Source organism: Eucalyptus grandis, chromosome 9, assembly GCF_016545825.1.
Source record: "Eucalyptus grandis isolate ANBG69807.140 chromosome 9, ASM1654582v1, whole genome shotgun sequence".
In the NCBI taxonomy this organism is placed as follows: domain Eukaryota; kingdom Viridiplantae; phylum Streptophyta; class Magnoliopsida; order Myrtales; family Myrtaceae; genus Eucalyptus; species Eucalyptus grandis.
The window spans coordinates 1,462,933-1,479,067 of record NC_052620.1 but is presented as its reverse complement, the minus strand read 5'-3'; the positions used below and the strand labels follow the sequence as shown (position 1 = coordinate 1,479,067).

The 16,135-nt window shown below is 40.1% G+C and overlaps 2 protein-coding genes across 4 annotated transcripts; both read right to left on the bottom strand.

Annotated features, from left to right (window-relative positions):
• LOC104418062 (probable glucan 1,3-alpha-glucosidase) lies at window positions 1-6,116 on the bottom strand. Of its 3 annotated transcripts, none has more exons than XM_039301524.1 (7): window positions 4,317-6,116; window positions 2,820-3,093; window positions 2,575-2,710; window positions 2,097-2,307; window positions 1,787-1,993; window positions 730-1,104; window positions 1-410 (listed from the first exon to the last, which is right to left on the bottom strand). In XM_039301524.1, exons 1-6 carry the CDS (start codon window positions 5,901-5,903, stop codon window positions 736-738), a joined length of 2,784 nt encoding a protein of 927 aa, XP_039157458.1. In that variant the 5' UTR covers window positions 5,904-6,116; the 3' UTR covers window positions 1-410; window positions 730-735. The 3 variants fall into 3 exon arrangements, with proteins under 3 accessions (XP_039157458.1, XP_010027571.2, XP_010027570.2); XM_010029269.3 differs by having other exon boundaries at window positions 1-348; XM_010029268.3 differs by having other exon boundaries at window positions 1-312; window positions 4,317-6,115.
• A 2,049-nt stretch (window positions 6,117-8,165) lies between these two features.
• Window positions 8,166-14,725, bottom strand: LOC104418063 (hypothetical protein). Its single transcript, XM_010029271.3, has 10 exons — window positions 14,115-14,725; window positions 12,963-13,060; window positions 12,828-12,873; window positions 11,804-11,886; window positions 11,652-11,716; window positions 10,433-10,494; window positions 10,142-10,201; window positions 9,886-9,918; window positions 8,711-8,776; window positions 8,166-8,615 (listed from the first exon to the last, which is right to left on the bottom strand). Exons 1-10 carry the CDS (start codon window positions 14,568-14,570, stop codon window positions 8,571-8,573), a joined length of 1,014 nt encoding a protein of 337 aa, XP_010027573.2. The 5' UTR covers window positions 14,571-14,725; the 3' UTR covers window positions 8,166-8,570.
• Window positions 14,726-16,135: the final 1,410 nt, after the last annotated feature.

Sequence of the window (16,135 nt, the reverse complement as noted above, 5' to 3'; positions counted from 1 at the left end):
TTTCTGCTAGCGACTTTCCAACACTTAAGAATGGTCTAACCATCTCTATTAACGCTTCTCTTACAGTAATCTGATAACTGAACAGTTAGTACAGTATAATCCTCAAATTGCAAATTTGCATTAACATTCCTCACTGTCATTCCCTCTTCAAGAAAGAATGAGTAAGCGGCACAAAAAATTACTGAAAAATAACCAGACAGATGACTTTCTGTTGCGTAGTGATTCAGGTCATCTTCAAGCAATCCTGTAAATTCTGGTTCTTATTTTTCAGTAACACCAAGTTGTTAGTTCCATTTGCCCAATTTCCAAACTCTGCAAAAGGGAAGGGAGAGTTCTTGTTGAGCAATCCTGCGGATAAATTCCAAAAAGAAACCCAGCATTTATATTTGAACATCGAAAGGACTACGGGTCTGCAAAGAAATCTAGCATCAGTTAACAGCATTAATCTGTCACCACATAATAGCGGCAAAAAAAGGAAAAAAAGAAGCTTTTTCTGAACAGCAGAATTCCTTTCCCTGTGAATCACCAAATGTTGGTCCCACCATACGATGGTTTAACAAGAGAGCGAAGTGTGATGTTTCCATAACACAAGTATGGCCAATTTATGAGTTGGCTAGCCAAAGTTGATCAAGAAAGCATGAAATCCACCTGTGCTCTTCACAAGGTGGACCCAATGACTACCATGAATTTCAGATGTGCGACTGAAACAAGAAAATCAGGAAAACTCACATGTTCTTACAAAACTTTTATTGTCCAATCATCTGCAATTCGGATGCCAGGCTTCCGTATGGTCAAAACACCAGAGCTGCTTCTTCCTTGAAGCAGGAGGGGTCCAAATTCAACCTGGGCCTTCAGATTACCTGGCTCAATGAGAGCATTCTTTGGCCCGCCAGCATGTCCAAGAATTATGATCCGCTCGATTATGCACTCCGACTTAAATGGAAGGTTACCAGAGGTAGCAGGTGCCATGTTCAATGATGTAAGTTTTCCCCCTTTGAAAACAAATCGGCGATGAATGTATGCCCCATGCTTGAACTCAAAGCTTTTCCCATCATCAATATAGAGTTCACCTTCGGCTGTTTGGGAACTATTCAGAGCTATAACCTGAAATGAGATTGGAAGGCTGTAAGCAATACTTACACGTCATCAGTAACAGCACTCATGGGAGGGGAAAGCCTTCATAATGTCTGCACTAGGAAAACAATCACAGGCACAAACAAGACCGAAAGAAGCCTAAAAGCATCCAAGCATCAAAGGAAAAATCTTACAGATCTAGACATGCAATAGGTGAATGAAATAACTGGATAACAGTATCCACATAGGAACAGTACTGAGAAAGAACATGGAGACAGCAATTAGGCCATCTTTGAGGTTATTGCAAAATTCGGAAGTGCCATTTCCATGAAGCAATTTATTAGATGGTCTTTTCTCTCTTTAAATGCTAATAATCATAATAATAATAATAAGCCACCAGTATGATTCCAACATAATCATAGGTTATTCTAGAGGTTGCTTCATATTGCATTGTGCAATAATCAGATAAGTGCATCAAAAATTCTTCATCTCCAATATCATATCAGAACTGCATAATAGGAATAAATCAATCATTCATATGTCACATGATTCCCATTTACATGCTGATGCCATGACTGAATATTACAAGCAGGCCCAGAGGCTTTCAGAAAAAAAATAAGAAAGGGTGCACTTACAAATTGCTGTGTGTATTTAGTAAGCTTGGAGTATAACAACTTGGGCCTGAAAATGACAAAATATTGTCGATACTTACCAGAGTGTAAGGATCATTCACCGTCTGTGTGGTGCTACGACGAAACCGATCTCTTCGTGGTATGATGGTTCCAGCCCTCTGGAAAGCTGGAACATGGTCTTCTGGAGCTTCCAGCTTGTGAGTCTTACTGCCCAGGTATGCTGTCCCAGTTCTTAGGTCATACCAAGACTCTTTCCCCGGCAAATATACTGATACATGTTTCGCACGCTGGTCCAGAAGAGTAAAGTATGCTTGATATTGCTACTAAAAGAGACTAAAAGAACAACAAACTGAGGTTCCAAAGAGGAACAAAAAAGCAATCATAAAGCACCTCGGTGAAGATGCCTTGGACCAGCAGACTGTTTCCCACCATGAATGCCTCATCCTTGTCAAATGTAGCTTCATCAAAAGGGAACTCCATCCACAGAGGGCGTACTACTGGAACACCAGTGACATTTGCTTCTCTGAACAAAGTGTAAAAGAATGGGAGCAACATGTAGCGTGTACGTATGGCATCTCTCATCAGTTCAGTATTGCGCTCTCTGTAACAACACAAATAATAATGGCAAACTGAAGTCAGCATCAGAAGGGGCGGAAAGGGTGGACAGTGAAGTATTGTATAAATGGTCACCCTTGATAAAGGACTACCACAAATACCTCTCAAAACCTATTATAAGGATGCACCACTATAAAAAACTGTATCAGCGTATGGACCCACTTGTCCTCCCATTAATTAGGTAAAGCGTAATATCTTTCCCACAGAACCATACTATGATCCAATCACAACTTGAATATAAAGGACAACCTACCCAAATAACCAGGGTTCCCGTCTTTTCGTATCCTGATGAGCATGCGCCCTGAAGAAAGGATAGTACGCACCAAGTTGATACCAGCGGACTAATAACTCAGGTTCAGGGTTGCCGAAAAAACCACCAACATCCGCACCTACAGACGATGCAAAGTTACATTGCAAAGAAAACTAGCGAGAGAGAGAGAGAGAGAGAGAGAGAGAGAACCTCACATCAAATATTTATTCTAATCAATCAAAACTCACCAGAGAATGACAGTCCAGTGAGACCAAGAGTCAAAATCATGGGTACTGAAACCCTAAGTTGATCCCATTCTGCTGTATTATCTCCAGTCCAGACAGCTCCATACCTTTGACTTCCGGGAAAGAAAGCTCTGGAAAGAACAAAAGGCCTGTCATTTCCATTTCCTCGCTTTAAGAGCCCATCAGATGTTGCCATGTGGAAATAATAACCATTGGCATTATGTAGTTCTCGATGTTCCACACCTCCATAGTGTAAAGCATCTCTTGGCATCGTGAGCTGATGACAAAAGACAAGAAAATTCAATCCACCATGATTCTGTTATTTATACAAACCCAGGTCGATAAATTAGCTATAAGCTATTACTTTTATGACAAATAACTTTGATCCACTCTCAATTCATTTTTCTCTTCCACAATATATAGGAGTGGGAGAACAAATTCCCCTCAACCAAATATAATTGGCCGACTCTTCTTACAGGTTTCCAAGAACAAGATTTTTTGGACTGCATTAACTTTTCATTCTGTTTAATAGCATAATCTTCTGTATTTACTGATTACACACGAAAAGTCTTGAAGAAGCCAAGATGAAGTTATGCAGCTTGACATGAGTCTACATTAGACACATATTTCAGCCAACCATTATAAAACTTGAAAGATTATTATTATTTTTTCTTCTATCAATCTATCTTGCATCACAAGTAAGTACTATAATTGTTCCCAGTCCAATGGTCAAGTCACTAGATTTCGAGAAAGATGATGTACAACAGATTTAGAACTAGCAAGTCGTGCTTTGTACATGCCTAACTGAGAAATTTAATTTGTGCAATTAAGTTACCATGGGATGGTTCTAGTACATAGGTTCCATGAATAAAATTTAACTACCCCATTCCCCCAAATTGAAAAGGAAAAGTCCGATACTCCTGGTGCTGCCACTGAATATAAACCAGAAGGCATGAGCATCAGTCTAAAATTAAAAATTAAATTTTCTTGAATGAAACAATAACACACATAAAACCCCAATGTTAACGTTTCTTCAAGATACAGATAAAACAACAAAAGACTTGCTTACTTAACCTTTTAAATGATAACGAGTTCTTTACCTATTTGCTTTTCTGGTGAAGCTAAGACACTTAGCATAAAATTTGCAAAAAAGGCAAGAAAAAAAATGCAGAGATATTTCTTACATTTCACCAAAAAAAAAAATGCAGAGATATGACTAATGACTTCCACAAGCATTAAAAAATTACTATCATAAGACTCATCCAAACAGTCAAGAATTAAAAGCTCTTCATGGTCTGCAATAGTTCTAATCCTTCACACTAGCCCCAACATAAGGTCCTATGAGCATTCCCTACAGAGTGATTGTGACCCAGGTACGGTTTAAGATATAATATTTGTACGAAAGCAAAGGTGTATCATGAATGGTCACCAATAAAATCTAATCTCAGCACCTATGTGGACTCTAAGAGCCAAAGACAAGGACACAAAGCACAAATATACCTCAGGACCGTTAAAAACAGAAGGCTCGTTCATGTCATTCCATATGTACAGTGAAGGTGTTGAGCCGACATAGTTTTCAAATGAGAACTTGTCGGCCCACCATGATCTGATTTCTGGACTTAGCATGTCAATGTATGATGATGAACCGGGCCAACACCAACCCTCAAAATCGTTTCCAGAAGCATCCTTGACATAATAGCCATTCTTGGAGGCCTCCTTGTGTATGTGGTATGACTCGTCACGCTTAATATGAGGATCCACAATTGTCACCATGTGCCTACCCTTTGCAGCTAGCTTCCGTTGCATCTCCTCGGGATGAGGGAAAAGCACCTTATCCCAGGTAAAGTACCTCTTGCCGTCCGTGTGCTCAATATCGAGCCAAAGAACGTCGTAAGGGATGTCGTGCTCATCGAATTTGGCATCCACGTTCTCAACATCCTCCTCATCCCTGTAGTTCCATCTACACTGGTGATAAGCTATCGCGAAGAGCTGAGGCATCGCAGGGTTACCCGTCACACCAACGTATTGCTTGACGACATCCTTAGGCCCTGGACCAATGAAAAAGAAAGCATCCACAATCCCAGCCTCACTCATCCAAAAAGTATCCACCCGCTTCTGCGACGAAGGAAGTGAAATGCCAGAATCGGCATCCCATCCTTCACCCAGAACATCAATCTGCATCTCAGCCGCGTTCAACCAAAAGAACCCAGAAGTCCCCCTCGCCTTCCCATGGGAAATCATGAAGGGAATCGCCCCATAAAGCCCAAAGGGAGAATCATGCAAGTACTCAAAGACATCCAAATTAAACAGCCTATACGGTTCCGAGTGATCGATCCCAGGTCCTCTGGTGGGTTTCAAGGCTAGGCTAGCGGCGCGCTCGGGAATACCATAAACAAAGTCAGCCCCATAAAACGAGACATCGAAGCTAATGGATTGAGGACCATAAGGCCTAGTATCCGTATGACTCCTAAACCTCTCTTCCCAATCCTCCCCTTCCTTCTTCTCCCTCAACTGCTCGAAGTCGAACAACCCATGTGAATTCATCGACAACACCCGATCCCCGCTCGATCTCTCGCGAACGTAAACCTCGAAAGGGTCGTGCCGGACCACCCCCTCATACTCATCAGACAAGTACACGATCGACGAGACACCCTCGTCGCCGCCGACCCTCTCCGTGGAGACCCTCTGCAGCCAGAGCTTCTTGGACTCGAACTCGGAGACGATCACGTCGGGGACCTGGAACCGCCTCTTGTGGGGGGATTCCTGGGACGGGTAGTCCTCGTCGATCTTGACCCTCATTACGCCATCCCGGTAGGCGGAGAGGGTGAGGGCGAGGGGCCTGGCGGGCGGTTCTTGATCTTCTTGATCCGGGTCGGGTTCTCTGGGGACGAGCTTGGCGACGAGATCGCCATCGGAGATGGAGACGTCGGCGGCGAGGAAGGGGGAGGAGCCGGGCTTCCGGGAACGGGCGCGCTTGCAGAAGGGGGTCTGGTTACAGTTCCGGAACTCCTCCTTCTTCCATGAGAGGACGACAGCGCAAGAACTCAAGAAGAGGAGGAGGAGGAAGAGGGAGAGACGAGTCCTCATGAGGGCTGATCGAGCATAGGAAGATGGGTTGGGAACCCTAGAGAGAGAGAGAGAGAGAGAGAGAGAGAGAGAGAGGCGTGAGAGGTAATCAATGGAGTTGCTGGCCTGCGCAAAGTCGTCACTCTCTCTGCGAAAAAACTGAGACACGGCCTGGGGGAGAGAAGACTACTCCCCAAAACGCAGTGCCGTTTCGGGAGAACTGGGAGTTTGCTTCAGAACGGCATGTCGTTGTTTTTTGCCTCCTTCGAATCTGTACAAGGTTTTGGGTTTTCCAGGGAATGCTTTCTATAAATGTGTACTTTTTTTTTCTCCATACAGCGGTCGAAGATTTCTTGACCCAATTTGAAAAGGATATTTTTTTTGCTTTCGATCTGGGTCGAGATTCTTCACATAACTTATAATATTATCTGTATTCTTGTAGAGGTTGAAAATCAATATAGTGATTTCGCATATTTTGTTTCATCAAATTTTCACCGGTCTCTTTCATGTTGAAAAGTAGGTAGAAGCATTTGGTAATTGATACAGGACGGTTTTACCACGTCATTTGAAATCGAAAGGAGAAAGATCCGAATTTCACACTCAATCATGAGAAGTTGACAACTTGCCCATGCAGTGCACCTTTATGGAAATTTTTATCGTCATTACCTTGAGACATATCATGGAAAATCACTCCAACTATCCTTTTGGCAAAAAGAAAACTTAAGAGTGTCCAACCAAAGTGGTCTTACCCGAAAATCGATCTGGACCACCCAAAAAACAAGTATGAGAAATAGTTTTTGTTGGAACCAGTCCGAGTCCGAGAACAGATACCGAATTTTTTGGAATCGATTGTAACAAGTTCGGAACAGATTTTAAGTCAATACCCAAATGAGAATCGGATTGGACCACTCTGTTTTAGAACCAATTTCGAAACCGATTGTAATTGGTTTGAGAGCAAATTCCGAGTTAATACTCACTCAGGAATCATACGAGACCATTCTATTTTGAAACTAATTTTAGAACTGATTTTATAAGTTAAAAAAAGCCAAAATTCTAATTTCTATTTTCCCTAAATTCTAATCACAACATTCCTTTGTTTTTTGTCCTTGCTTAGAACTCATCATCAGTCTTTCCTCAATAGGAACTAAACTCCTTGAGTAACCGATGCAAGTGGTATGATCCGCGGTGTTAAGCTTTTTATCATCTTGGCGTCGAGCTATTTTTCCGTAGGACCTCCCTGATTGTCACCGCAGTAGAGTTTAACCACCAAGTTCGGGATGGATTGGTGTGATTCCTCTACGCCTAGCACACCAGAATATCGAACCATGAACGAAGAAAGGCATGAGAGAAAAGCATATTGACTAGTGATTGGGAGGCCCCAATTCCTCCCCTAAATTTCTTTGGATAAATGAAGAATAGAATTTTATAATGTATATTTTATTTTATGTGTTTTTACTTTTTATAGTTTATAATTACACGACTACATACGTATTTATCTTATAAATTGTTATTTTTGATGGATTATGATTTATGTTGTTCATTTTTTTTACTTTAAATCGTTAAAAATATAAAATAAATTCTCGAGTAGACCTTAGACATAGGAAAAACAGGTTGATTTCAAAACCAGTTCTATATAAACAAGATAGGTTCCAAATTCCAAAAACTAAGAATCGGTTAGAATAGGATAGGTTCCGCATTCCAACTTTGAAATCTACTCACCATGAAACCATTCACTCTTAGAGAAAACAAGGATATGGAGAAGATCGTGTCATCATCTAAATCTCGAAAGGATTGCAATCCCGCTTCGCATTATGCAGTGGAATCAGAATGCCGTAATTGATAAAGCATGAGGAGGTCGGCATTGCACATATGACATAATTAGTCCATGTGACCGGATCGATGACTGAGCCCTCGTCACATGGTTGTTTATGACCATTACCACCAGGAACACGAACAAGTAATCTGCGATTTCTCGCAAATCAAGACAAATATTCTTATACAACTGAAACTTTGACATCAGCTTATCTTCGCTGGTGATAAGAGATCCGAAACAAAACACCAGTAAAGACCAGAAGCTCCCAGTAGCAAGAAGTCCATGAATATGAGGCAATGTCTAGAGACTGATACGACGATTTTCTAGCCAAGTAATCTCTAGAACAAAGATCTTAAAAAGGATCATCCAAGCAATGCTATCTCATGGTAAAAGACGATAAAAGTGGCGTTTCCACATCCCTATTTTTACATCAGTAGCAGGATCTCCAACATATCAGAAAAAAAGGAAAGTTAAAGAAAAGGACTAATGGCTAAATGCTTAATGAATTACAAAATTCACGTCAATTATGTACAGTGACCATGTCTTTCCTAGAATAACATCTCCTCAACTTCTATATTGACCTGAATTTTTGGAGACAGACCAATCCAAATGATGTGAAGCAAGATTTCTTCATCAGAAACCACTGAACAAAGGGCCAATATAGAGGAATAGAAAGCATTAACACGAATAATGACTACTTGCAGTTTTGCACCTTACTCCAGAGAGAGTTCACCATTTACAATAAGACAGGCATAAGGGCAAAAGAACACTACAAGTTAAGGCCTTTCTTTTTGCATTGCTTCTTTAGCCAGACTGGTCTCTCAAGACAGCCACCTCCAAAATAACCTATATTTTGTGTCAGGCAAGCTCCTTTGTCATCTTTCACCCATCAGTGATTCAAGCAGGGCAGCTTCTTCCTCCTGAGAGAGAGAGAGAGAGAGAGAGAGAGAGAGAGGAACCATGTTATTATTTTCTTTACTGCATACATCCAGTATCAGCAAAAGATGACCCTTACCACTAAGGCATTGAACTCAGTCTCTTCATCTATGGCACTTATTATGGAAGGGTCCTCCAACAGATCCTATTAATTCAAAACAAAAGGAATTGTTAAAAAAAAATTCCATATATTTGCATATTAATGTGGATTCAGTATTATTAAGTAGATACCCATCACAGAACTTGTGCATCACTTAGCCTCTTCATGTTGGAAACTAGAATTATAAATAATTGAGTCAAATGATCTCTAGATCAATCAGAAGAACCTTTCAATTGGCTTATGCCCTTCATGTGAGGTGTTAGATCATGTGGAACAATGGCGCTCCAGAAGGACCCTAGAATTCATACTGAGTTTCCACCCACAGAGTTTTGTTCGATAACAGACTCAATTATCACATACTCCGGTTGTTATCGGGATGGCATTAGCTCCTCAAATTCTCCAGTATGGGGCTAACAATCAGTCATCGAGTGCATAAATATAATCAAGAAACCACTTGAACATATTCCAGCATTACACATGACATCATGCGACACTAAGATTTCAACTCAACAACCCAGTTAGTAAGTCAACTGTGAAGTATCACCTAATAAACTAAAAAACCTTCAAGATCCTGGGTAGTATCTAATTGCCAACGAATTTGCAAAGCCCAGCTTATCATGCCAGGGCACAACTATGTTTCCTTTAAACAGTTTTATAAAAAAAAACATGTTACATAATACAGAATCAAATAATCCTCTCTGATATTGAAAGAGAAGTTTGTCTGTTATCAATCAGAAACAGGTACAAAAACAGCATGTGGAACACCATGAGGAATATGTCCACAACAAACACATATTCCCAGTCTACGATAATTCAATAACATCCAAAAGCAGAAAATGAGTAAGGCGACTTAAAACAGAAAGCATCACTCAATTGGAGATCTATCAACTTCAACTTACATGTGCCTTCACAAATTTATTGCAATTTCAAGATGATATTCCTTTTTATGGAGTAATAATAGCATAGAAGCTGTCACTGCAATCTATAGGTGATGCAGCCTCAAAGCACGAAATATTAGTGACAAACATGAAAAATTAGAGACAACGTAATATTCTATTTAGATCCAACCACAAGAAACTGCTAAAGCAGAGAGACAATATCTATATTTTCAGCCATCCTAAATCAAAATTTCAATCAGGAAAAGAATTGCTTACGTCATCAGCAATCTGCAACTTCCCGTTGCGATCCTGCAGGATAAAATTCAGCTTGAGAGATCATGGTTAACTCTAGCAATCACAACTTTTTGTACTTAGCTAACGGGCATCTACAACCCACAACATCACATGTAATATTCTTTCTAACACCTTTTTTGTGTAACGAAAAGCACATAAGTAGAGGAATAAATTCAATCACTTGAATTGGCTGAGAGCACAATTTTCTTTCATTATGACCTTAGTAGAAGGAATTTACCTTTATGGCAACAAAAAGAAGTGGATCGGAGGGTGTATAAATCATGTAATGTGCACCATCCTACAACCACAAAGCAACAGAAAGAGAGCATAAGAGAATTGGAATCAATAGTGTCATCTAAAATGCCCAGTACCTTATCAATGTAGGAGCTATCATGTTTGGAAACCAATATCTAGCACTAATGATCAGTGTTGCAGGATCACACTGTCCGACACAATAGGTATAATTGGAGGAATGGAAACAAAGTGAAAGGAAAGGGAAAATAATCTCTATTGATGATCATTGCATTACCATATGGAAGCATGTAATTTCCACTCCTTCAGTGGGTAAGCCATCAACATCTTGACCATCATCTGCAAGATAATCAACATATTACTTTAATTGTCTTTCTGACAAATATCCAGGTTTTGTTAATTGATGTTTATAAATACATCACAAAAATAAACTGACAAAATCATGGCATTTGCAGTTCCTTGCACATAGAAAGGGGAAGAGGAGACCCATGAGAAGTATTTAAAACAATTTCACAAGTGACAATGACTCAAATAATCTGAACAGATAACGAGATTGCAAGCTTTTAGATAATTAGTTATCACCCAAGCAAATATTTCCATTATAATTATTAAAATTCTAGTGGCACTTTCTAACATAAGAAAGCTGAAAGATGCATAGCATCAGTAAAATTTCTGAAGCAAAAATTTCATCATTTGATAGATCAAATTAACCAACCAACATTCTAAATCTTAACTAAGCGAACCAATTATAATAATGAGTGACTTCTTTCTAGATTGGGAAGAACACTTCAAGAATTTATCAAAAATATTTTGATAGCAAAGTTTCAAATTAGATTGCTCGCCACTGCCATACTTAAACCAAAACTCAAGTTACATGACATGGTCAAAAGTACTGGTCATGTTTAAAATTTATCATCAGCTTTGCAGTGAAGCCCGTGTGTATATATATAGGGAAAGTAATCTAAAGACACAAAACATGAGTCTCCACTCTCCAGTGTGGAGTTGAGTCTCCACGAAACGATCTAGCATCAGAAAACTCCCATAAACATGAGAGTTCATGTTTAAAATCCAATAATACACTGAAGGGGGTCCCAAATGCATTCGCTGAGGAAAACCCAACCAGCTTTTATTTACCTCCGGAATTATAATTTGTTTACTCAGAGAAAGACAGAGACTAACTACTGAATGAATGAAGTCAGACGCCAGACCCTACTGAAGTCTTGACTCCTATATATAGGCATGCATTTTGCACCTGCTATATCCATATGCCCATCACGTGTGACAAAAGGGGCCAGTGATGTATGATATATTGACTTGCAAGGTTTAGGGGGGAGGCTACTTGCATTAGCATTATCTTGTAAGCATTTATATGAGCTAAATATACCAGACTGTATGTGAATAAACATACACCAACAACTGGCCCAAGTACGTAAAAGCAGTAAAATAAGTATTTCGCAAGTCAGAAGAAACATTTAGTTCAGAAAGAAGGCCATTGCCTGTTCGGAAATCAAATATATCATCTTCCGAGTAGCAAAACCCTCCCCGAGCAGTATAACAGAATCTGCTTGGAACAATGCAAGAAAATAAATCAGCAAAAAAACATTTAAAGGGATGAAAAAATAAAGTTCTTATAGCAGAGAGTTCTCACCCACTATATACCAAGTGCATGTGTATCTTTGCAAGAGCAAAAGCTGCTGTAGGAAGTATAGATTCAACTTCCTCGTCACCTACCTAATAAGACAAACTTAGTGAATCTAAACGAACAAAATATGACACCACACCAACAATAGTTCAAGACATTTTCTAGCTTTAGAAATTGATGCTCATTACAACATAGGAGAATCTTCCCAATAAAGAGCTTCGTAGCTACCACTAGCCATCACTCTTATAAGAGAAAGACTAACAACTGCTTGGAAGTACAAGGACCTTCCAAAGTCCACTCTCGCCAGCCTTTCACACATCCTGTTCTTCTCCCTCTCTACACTGTCCCATCTTAGCTAATTTAGTTATATTTTTTTCAGAACAGTCATCTTGCTATTGCCCCTTCATGCTTACAAAAATTATCTAAGATTCCATTGAAAGAAACAAGTTCTCCTCAGAAGCCACTTAGTTGAAGGAAAGAAAAACTTATGATCATTTAATAATTGTGAACCAGATTATAGATATGCATCAAACTGATAAGACTATGCCAAGCTTCATATCAATATTCAATAACCACAAAAAAAATATAGTACAGTAAAACATAAAAATCTGCCTTAACTTACACCATCGTGCAGAAACACTGAAGAAGGATCTTACTAGCATAAGTACTTGAACAAATGCACAAGCATGCCACAATTTATAAAAAAATTACATTGCAAATGCATTTAGCTCTGTGCGTGGTGCAGAAAACCCTATAATGCATATTATCATGGTTGAAAAACAATGCAATATTGACATTTCCAATGCTATGGGAAGATTGCAGGAGAGGATAGAGAGAATCAACAAGGGGAAAAAGGCATTCACACAAGGAAGAAACAAACAGATCAAACAAAACAAAATGTAGAAGTCGGAAAATTCCATATACATCAACAAGACACCAAATCACAATTATCAAGAGATTTGTCAACGAAAAAAACAGACCTGAATGACTTCAATACTAAAGAACTTCAAATTAGAGACATTGAACATACAGCTGACCAGCCATCAATATTGGTGCTCTTCAATATCTGGACCGGCCTGCTCAAAAAACATCCATATTATAGATAGTATCCAAGGGGACAACTCTATACTTTATAGCCTAGTGTTGCAATGGAACCATAGCTTACGTGTCTGCAGGGCAAAGCAGCATACATTCATCACCGCTTGAACTTCTGAAAATTCTCCTTATAACACACTCCAAGGGAAAGTTGTTAGTAGGATCAACCTGCCAATGACCACTTCAAAAGTCATGAAAACTTAAATTTATCGTGCAAAGATAAGTCCTCACATAAGAGAGACATAAACTGCAACATAATATGTTTAAAGAAAAGAACATTTGTTAAAAATCCACTATAACCAGAGCCAATCATGACATACCTAAGCCAAAAGTCTGCCTTGGTTTGCATAGATTTAACAGCACAAAACACAGATTGTGGATATCATCGCGGCCAGGTAACATATTAAGATCCAAATCCAGGGTGTGATTATTCTAAAAAACTAGTATACCAGCACCACAGCATACAACACGCAGAGTATCTGAGAGTGAAATTATTCACAGAGAAAAATCCTGCGCATACTAATAATTCAAAGAGCACTACCATTGAAAAGGACTACTCCTTCGATCACATTTCAAATTAAGGAACTGTCTAGTCCGCTACATAAGTTAAAGTTCCCTTCTATTCCTATTTCACTTCTTTTCCATTAATAACAGCAAATTTTCATTCAAATGGTGACCCCTGCAGAAAAATCATTTACAAGTTAATGTGTTCAACAGATCTAATTGTAAGACATCAAGATCTGCCAATCTAGTGTGATAATTAATGGAAAAGTTAATGCAAAAGAGCCATGAGTCCCTTTTATTTACATCACATTCCTATTTCACTTTACCCCCTCAACCTCGAATTTTTCATGTTCTACTGGACAGCTAAGAAGAAACTATACAAGGAGTGGATTTGAACTGGGATTGGAGCCTAATACACATAGAATTCTCGTTCTATTCTTAGCTTTCAAAGAACACGCCCATCGAATATTCCGGATATGAAGAACACTCGTCTTCAAACAACCATCCATGTTGCCCACCGCTCAGCTTTCAGTCGTTAAGCAACCCTCAATCAAATTTGGCATTGGACTCCCAATACTAGACCTAAATGCACAGGCAGACATCGCGGAAGCCCCGAAAAAACGCCATAAACGAGTTCAAATTACACAGCAACCACTAAGAGAATCACCAAACCAACCACGCAAACAGCAAAAAAAAGACGATGCAAAACCGAACTCACAATCGTAACCAGACGCTTGTGCGAAGCCATGACGACCCTGCCCTGATCATCCACCACGAATCCGGCGGGCGGCTTCGGCAAGGGCGTGGGGTGATACCCCGCCGAGCTCGCACCGAGGCCCCCGGAGCCCTCTCCCTCGCCCTCGCCGATGACGAAATCATCGACAATCTCCACATCCCTCGCCGCGCCGTCCTCCTTCGCCGGCTTCTTCTTCCGCTTGCCGGCGCCGGACGGCTGGCGCTTCCTCACGGGGTTACCCTGCGACTTCGAGGCGCGGCAGAGGACGAGGCCGGAGGCGGCATCGCGCCGCCTCGGGCGCGGGGCCGCGAGCGATAGGAACGGCGGCGGCGGCGGCGGTCGGCCGGGGCTTCGGCGGTGGCGGCGGAGGAGGGGGAGCGACGGGCAGTGGAGGGGAGTGAGAGTAGGAGGAGCCGAGGTTGTCGAGACGATGGACATTCTGCTGCCCGCTGCTCTGTGCCAGAAACGGCGGCGGATTCAGTCGCAGAATGACAGGCGGCGACGACCGGCGGCGGCGGAGGAGGAATAAGAAGAAGAAGAAGAATGTCGGGAGGAGGTTGGTGGTTTTGGATTTCTTTGCCGGAGAGGGAGCGGCATTTTCCCCCTTGAAATATCTTTCGGGGTTTTTATTATTTTATTTTATTTTATTACAGTAAATAAATGATGATAGAGCGATTTTCTTAGAAATAATTTACATTTTTCACTATATGGTTAAACGTGAGAATTAATAGAACAAAAAAAAATCAAGAGAATTAATCTTTTAATTATGTATGTATTCATATCGGATAAGATAATTAATTTTTTTATTTAAAATAAAAGTTAATAAATAAATTCAGAAAGTTATTGAATATGTGATATTTTTTACGAAATAAGAAAGAATGAAGAAGTTATTTCTCTTATCGCGAAATTTCAATGTAACTTTCTTGAAATTGCGGAAATGTAAGTGAAGTTTATCAACCTTCAAACATTATCATAAGATTCGTAACATGCAGGAACCCACCCCGTCATGATTCAACCACGTGTATTAAGACAAGACACTTTTTGGAATCAAGTGCAGACTACAAGACAACCTTGTTGATTAAAATGGGAAGTGGCCAATATCTCCAAAGCATATTTTACGATTAAGGTACTCTTTAAGGGGCCATTCATTTGAAGGAAATCATTTTTTCTAAATTACCAAATAAATAAAAATTAACCATTTTCCTTAAAAACAATTTTCATGGAAAAATTTTCCTTTGTCAATAAGTTTTCAATAAAACCTAACATTCTCTATTTGATTTCAGTCCCTTGCTGAATTTTTGCTACCAAATTATGCATTTTTTTCTGCTAACAAAACAAGCGATGAGAGATTAAAGGGAAAGCGAAACAGTCGATGAGAGACTTGGCATATAAGATTTGCATTGGGTAGGTTCATTCTTGTACAAGGGAAGGGATAATTGAATGTATCTCGTGATAATACTGCCACACTCCCGGATTTTGTTTGCTGGGGTCTCATAATTTCAAGAGAAGAAGAGAGCCTCCCGCTTGGCGCTCGCAATTGGTATATGATCAACAGGTATCTATGTCGTGGATCTTGCATTTATTCATAAGTATGCACAGTAGATTTCAAAGAGCACCATTCGATGCCTTCTTACATAGTATCACCGATTGATATTGCAAACTAACATGTCCTCTCCGCAAAGCTTTTGCCAGACCAAGAAAAAGCATCTAAAGCTCACAAACCATAAGCCGAATAGCTACTTTCGAGCAAAAAAAAAAAAAAAAACTCGGGGAGTGGAACCTCCAGCTTCCGATCCACGCTCTACTAAGCTCAGTATCACCTGTAGACATCTTCCGCGGTAGATTTTTCCGTCGAACCAGGACACGGGTCCATCCTGAAATGCCCTTCAGTTAGCTCTATGGTACATTCTGTTCTGTTTAGGCACACCAGCAGCAGCGATGGGGCGTGTGAGGAAGGTTAGAGTGCTCTGAAAATGAATCATTTCCACTCTTAAGACATGAAA